Source organism: Miscanthus floridulus, chromosome 19 (assembly GCF_019320115.1).
Source record: "Miscanthus floridulus cultivar M001 chromosome 19, ASM1932011v1, whole genome shotgun sequence".
Classification (NCBI taxonomy): domain Eukaryota; kingdom Viridiplantae; phylum Streptophyta; class Magnoliopsida; order Poales; family Poaceae; genus Miscanthus; species Miscanthus floridulus.
In genome coordinates this window covers 35221042-35227041 of record NC_089598.1, presented here as the reverse complement: position 1 = coordinate 35227041, position 6000 = coordinate 35221042, and the positions used below count along the sequence as shown (strand labels likewise).

General features: G+C 47.8%; 1 protein-coding gene across 1 annotated transcript; it reads right to left on the bottom strand.

Moving 5' to 3' along the window:
- Positions 1-339: 339 nt before the first annotated feature.
- LOC136529204 (GDSL esterase/lipase At1g74460-like) lies at positions 340-1870 on the bottom strand. Its single transcript, XM_066522296.1, has 2 exons — positions 1316-1870; positions 340-1199 (listed from the first exon to the last, which is right to left on the bottom strand). Exons 1-2 carry the CDS (start codon positions 1679-1681, stop codon positions 501-503), a joined length of 1065 nt encoding a protein of 354 aa, XP_066378393.1. The 5' UTR covers positions 1682-1870; the 3' UTR covers positions 340-500.
- Positions 1871-6000: the final 4130 nt, after the last annotated feature.

The window sequence follows — 6000 nt, the reverse complement described above, 5'->3', positions numbered from 1 at the left end:
CACTCTCACCCTTCTCAATTTAAGATTGGAGCTATAAAACATTCATTGATGTTGCGCCACTCATCTCTTACCTGATCACCCAAGCCCGTTTATGGCGCGTGTGCGGGCGTGAGGCTCACATTTCACCTTTCTTAGACTCATAACAGGTGCATACAATAGTCATCTACTTAAGTTTAGTATAATTTTCTATATATGATTTATCCTTTATTACACTAGCATTTATTATAGGTCATAGAATTTATTTTATTTAAGGTTGAGAAAAGCCCAATTAAATTCAACAGAAATGGCTAGATCATAATCATTGGCATAAACACCGTGCAACTCCGACCAGTTGACATATATAGTCGTTGGCTATTGATATTATACAAAACCGTTTATCTATATAATTACATTCGTATACATTTATAATCCTTCCCTTGCAGTGACTTTGCTTTCTTCGGTTACATTACAAAAGCAAAACCCCAACAGGAACTGTATTCTGCCATGCGTTCGTCCATCGGCTAGCTGGATGTGCCGTTGTTGACGACGGTGATGTTGAGCTTCCTGAGCGTCTCGAGTGCGATGAGCTCGTTGGCCCTGTCCGTGGGGTGGTACTCGTCCCAGAACACGTACTTGCTGCGGTCCTTGCACAGCGTGGACAGCGGCGTGCAGGTGAGCGTGGGGCGGATCCGTCCCAGCGAGCAGCACGGCGCCCGCGAGTTGTTGAAGCCGTACATGTAGGGCCGGTCGATGATGTCCTGGAAGTAGTCGTACGCCTCGCCGAACCGGAACGTCGCGTTGGGCAGCGACGCCGACAGCCGCTCCAGCAGCGCGGCCGCCTGCGTGTTGAAGCTCCGCGCCAGCTTGTTGGTGGACTCCTGGCAGCCGCCGGAGGACGTCAGGTACCGCTGCAGCGGGATGCACCCCATCGGCCCCAGGCCGAAGAAGGTCAGCCGCCGGGCGCCCAGCGTGTGCAGCAGCTTCAGCTGCACCTCCAGGGTGCTGACCATGTACTTGACGAAGGTGTCGCCGGTGTAGGTCCACGAGTCGGAGTAGACGGGCAGGAGGTAGTTGTTGATGAAGTCGTTGGCGCCCATGGCCACCACGTAGTACCCCTCGCCGAAGAACTTGTCGGCCGCCGCCTTGCCGATCTTGTCGCGCATGAACGCCTGCGTGCCCTGGAACAGCTCGATCTGCTTGTACAGCGAGAACCTCTGGATCTGAACGTACGCATGCCATTTCATTTCAGGTGAAGAAGCAGAATTAGTTAGTGTTGCTACTACAAGTCTGCTAGCTGCTTCCTAGTAGTAAGTAGCAACAGTTATGAGTAGCTTACAAAGAGGGACGACGTCTCGTTGAGGATGCCGCCGCCGCCGGAGGCGTAGTTGACGCCGTTCTTGAAGATGGTGTCGGCGTCCAGCGACGGGTCCAGGAACGCGGGCGGGCGCGGCAGGCCCATCTTGTCCCCCACGATGTCGGCGACGGTGCGGCCGTTGCAGAACCTGCCGTTGGGCATGCCGTGGCCGAAGTCGATGCCGTACCACGGGAGCGCGGCGCGGGCGAGGCTCTTCTTCAGGTAGTTGTTGTTGCCCACGTCGGACAGTGAGTCGCCGAAGATGAACTGCACCACGTCGCCGCGGCACAGCCCCAGGAGCAGCGCCACGGCCAGGGCAGCTGCCAGCGGCTTCCTCTCCCAAGCCATCGATCGTTCAGTTGGTCTCTTCTCGCCTAGGAAACGAAACGCGAGGCTCTCTCTGTCACGAGGAGGTAGGCGGTCGAGAAAGGAGGCCTCTTATTAGCAGCGGACGATTTGCCGGTCAGCCGGTGCTTCTAGTAGTTTGTCAGGTCTTTGACTCGATCCGCATGGGCAGGTTTGGAGGTTCGGGATGGTGATCAGTTCTTGGGTTTTGAAGCGTTGCCTTGAGGTTTGGAGGTGGTTTGATGCACCTACCAACCTGGGAAGTGTGGTTAGTAGAGGAGTTGGCCTAACATGAGTGCTCGCTTACTCATTTGGTCGTCTCTATCAGCCCGGCGGCGACTTATTGGCAAGTAGAGAGACCGGGGCAATTTTGTTCGGAGGAATGATTACTGGAAAACCTCTTGCAAGGGTGTTAACGAGGTCGCTTACTTGAAATTTCGGTAGCTAAAATATTACAGTAACTTTTTTTTTTACTAAAGAAGGTTCCAAACTTCAAAAAAATATTATTATTTAACACTCGATATAGAAATACAAATACCGGACTTCGTTTTAACAATTTGGATTTTTTTTGGGCCGCCGGGGGGGGGGGGGGGGGGGGGGGGGGGCATCATACTGACACTGGGCTAATTTCATCCTTGAGGTTAAGTACCACGGGTACTTTTAATTACATTTCTTTTTTACTTTTATTTATCATTAATTTAAAAAATACTCCCTCCGTCCCCACTGCGCTAATTTCATCCTTGAGGTTAAGTACCACGGGTACTTTTAATTACATTTCTTTTTTACTTTTATTTATCATTAATTTAAAAAAGATACTCCTTCTGTCCCTAAAAGAATAAATTCCTAGCAACTTTAGGATAGATTAGCAAAGAAGATAAAAGATCATGCTACAACTCATTAAACCGCTGAACCTTAATAGCTCTCTAGTTACCGAGAAGCTTAATTAAGTAGTGTCGTTTGGAGTATCGAATAGCCGTGCAGAAGAGAGATGTTGTGTTAAATGCAACCCAACTACGAGAGAGATTAATGTGGATAAGAGCAAGCTCAATAATAGAGCCAAGTGCTTGGCTATAAGTCAAGTTATTAGAGCCAAGTCATACAATAGTTGTCTCTTATTTGTCTATAAAAAGTTTTTTATTATTATGTGGTACCATGTCTTACTTTCTCTTTCCTACTCCTCCTCATTTACACTTTTGTTTGGGCCCACAAATGCCTATGCATCCGTGCCTAGCTTGGTGCTTGAATAAGAGCCAAGCTCTCTTCTCCTCCGTCTCAACAAAAATGCTGACTAGTTTGGCTATAAGTCCATTATTGTACCTGCTCTAAGTGGATCGTTCATCTCTAGAAATCGATTTTTTTTACATAAATTTTTAGGTTAGAAATTGATTCTTAGGGAGTAGTCATAATTATTGGAATTAGACTTATGGATTTAAGGGTAGAATGATAATTGCTCTGACTGAGTTCTCGCCAGCGGAGGTCCACTCCAGCAGTCCAGCCTCCTCCATGCCAAGATCGTTGCAACCCGTCCGCTGGGATTGTTGATGCCGGCGCGCAAGCGGCGGCGGCGGCGCTGCATGCAGCTGGAGCAGAGGCAAACGTGAACGCGAACCTCCACAAGCCGCAGCCGCCAAGTAGCGCGCCCTCGCCGCCTTCTGGGAGTCCCCGCTCCGGCCCGCTAGCGCTCGAATCCTCGGTTGTCACGCTTGCCGATGCTCACGAGTCACGCCGCGCTCCTGCACCGCCGGCTCCCTCACTCGCCGGCGTTCCTCCGCCTCGTCCGTTGGCTTGTACGTATCCTTCTTCTTCCTCGTCCCTTTTGAACGCCTCGGCGTTGCTGCTTCCTGTGCACGTGCTCGCGCTGGCTCCCGTGCATCTCTCGTCTCAACAGCGTCCCTTCTCGCCTTTGCGGCTTCTCCCGGTCCATGCTCCGGTAGTTCGGTGCGTTTGCAGGCTGGGTCCTGGGTGCCGGCGAACTCCACCACGGCGCTATGCTCCTGGGCGGGGGTTTCGCGTGTGCGACCTGAGGGCCCCACCTGCCACCTGGAATTCGCCGGCGCCGAGCGTGGATCACCACCGGGGGCCCCCATCGGTCACCTGCGCGTAAAGCGAAAAGACGCGGCCGCAGAGAAGGTTGAGAGCTTGGGCACGTCATGTTTGTGCCACTGGAGGAGCTGCAACTACACTAGAATCTTACGGTCCAAGGTGTGCCTAGTTACCCTTTATTTTTAAAAGAAAATTAGAAAAATAATGTGAAAATGTAGGTACTGATCTCACATATTTTGATACTGTTTTTAACTATTTGGTATTTTTTAGTATTTTTTTCAGTACCACTTATTTTTTTTCACTCATCGATCTCTCCTAATAGATGGTTTGTATTTTTCACAACCATCGTAAAACTCATTTTTCATTTTTTTTTTCATCCTTCCTCTGAGCTCTCATTTAATAAGCGAGGAAAAATCCCTAAGTAGCAGTACGAGCATGTGCAAACTGAATATATGTGGGCAGATCCGACCACATTTTTTGTGTTAAGGGAAATCAAGCGTGGCATTAGATACAAATTGCACTAATTTTCGCATGTAGTTCAGAATATCAGTCACCTCTTAACGAAGATCATCATGAAATTTCTATTTTTTTAGGGGATGAAATTTCTATTTTATTGCACAATAGATGTTTTGGGTCACTGAATTTATCGTCAAGCTCAAATTTGCCCCTCGGGACCTTTTGGATCTAGTTCTTGCCCGGTTCAACTCTAGCACGTGGAGAACACTTCCACCAACCATCCAAGATTAGTTTTGGCTAGGTTGAGGCATGGGAGTATCATGGGGAGGCTTCAAGGACTCCTACTTCACCTCGAAATGTCCCCATAGAATCAACGAATCATATGCAATCCTCCAAGTCACTTTCTAGCACTATAAATAGACCTCTCAATCTCTCTCTTTCAACACACGAGACGAGAAGATTAAAAGCTCTGCTCTACTACTACTTAGGAAAAGGGATCGAGGCAAGGTGAGAGTGATAGGGAGAAGCCAAAGTTGTCGGCTTCTCTACCACTTTGTACCTCGACAGACGTTGAGTATTGTCAGGTAACTTTGTTCGCTTCTGATTAATTGAGCATTCGGTTATCTATCTTTCTCTTTTCTCTTCGTCATCATTATCTTAGAAGCCTATATCTCAGGACATGACTACGGGCACTCCTCCTCAATACCACAACATCGATTGCTCCAGGGTCCCGGTAAGGCATCGTTTCCGTCTCACGAACTTGTTATGTTAGCTATAGGCTTATAGCAACATTATTCCTCTCATATTTATGAAAATCTCGGGTTACAAAAGTCTGACTCCAATAACTCTACTATATACTAGTACTAAATACAACTTAAAGATCTAATGAGTATCCTCCTCAAATCCTACCTCCGGCTCGCTTTTACAATATGGATAGAATACGTTCGTCGGCGCAGATACAAGTACATTTTCCCTGTTAGCTAAGGACTCGGCCGTTGATGCCTCCGTGTCCATGCATCCTCTTCTTTTAGGACGAGAGCCGCAACCTCTATATATCTGTATGTCGGCTCTGGTCTCAGAATTAAAGGAAAATAGGCATGCATGGAGAAGATGGAGGTCTCGTTTATCGATGTCTATGTGGATTGTAACTTTTTGGTTAGGGCTAATGATCAATATTGTTTGTGTTGGGCTTGCTCTAACTACCCGTACCCTCGGCCTCGACGATGTCTTGGTAGATGAAACGTGAGGTCGAGGGGCGGAATTTCTGGAGCACCCTGCACTCACAACTCTATCTTTTTACTGAAGTGGAGCTACACCCGTTTGAACGAAAAAATATAGAGCAAAACTAAAAAATATGAAGTAGAGCAATCCCAAACATGCCCATATATTCCAGGATACTAGAGCGGTGGTTTTGGGCCCGAAATGGCTGAAAGACACATTCGTTCTAGCCCGTAAACACTGCTTTTTTATGCAGGCCGGGCCTAGGAGCTGCTTTCCCTATTGTTAGAATTTTAGGCAATTTCAGTAATAGTTTAATCTAGAAAATAGCAATAATCAAAAGGTTTATGACATCATATATGTGCTTGTGTAATTTTATTGTGGCTAATATGTAGAACATACTAAGAAATGAGATTGAAGCCAAAAACCTTATGAGAAAGGTTGGATTAATAGTAACATACCCAGCGGCAGAGCCGGATGCACTCGAAGACATAGTGCCTGTCGGTGTAGTCGTCCCGCTCGACGTAGTGCAAACGAGTAGCAGTGTCGATCATTGGAGATGGAGTTCTCCGGTAGCCAGTAGTCGTGCCACCAGCGACATTCCC

Bases quoted from the DNA above. Each gene is read 5' to 3' on its own strand.
- LOC136529204 (XM_066522296.1), bottom strand. From the start codon at position 1,681: ATGGCTTGGGAGAGGAAGCCGCTGGCAGCTGCCCTGGCCGTGGCGCTG. The intron at 1,200-1,315 runs GTAAGCTACTCA...GCGTACGTTCAG, and splicing joins ACGAGACGTCGTCCCTCTTT to ATCCAGAGGTTCTCGCTGTA.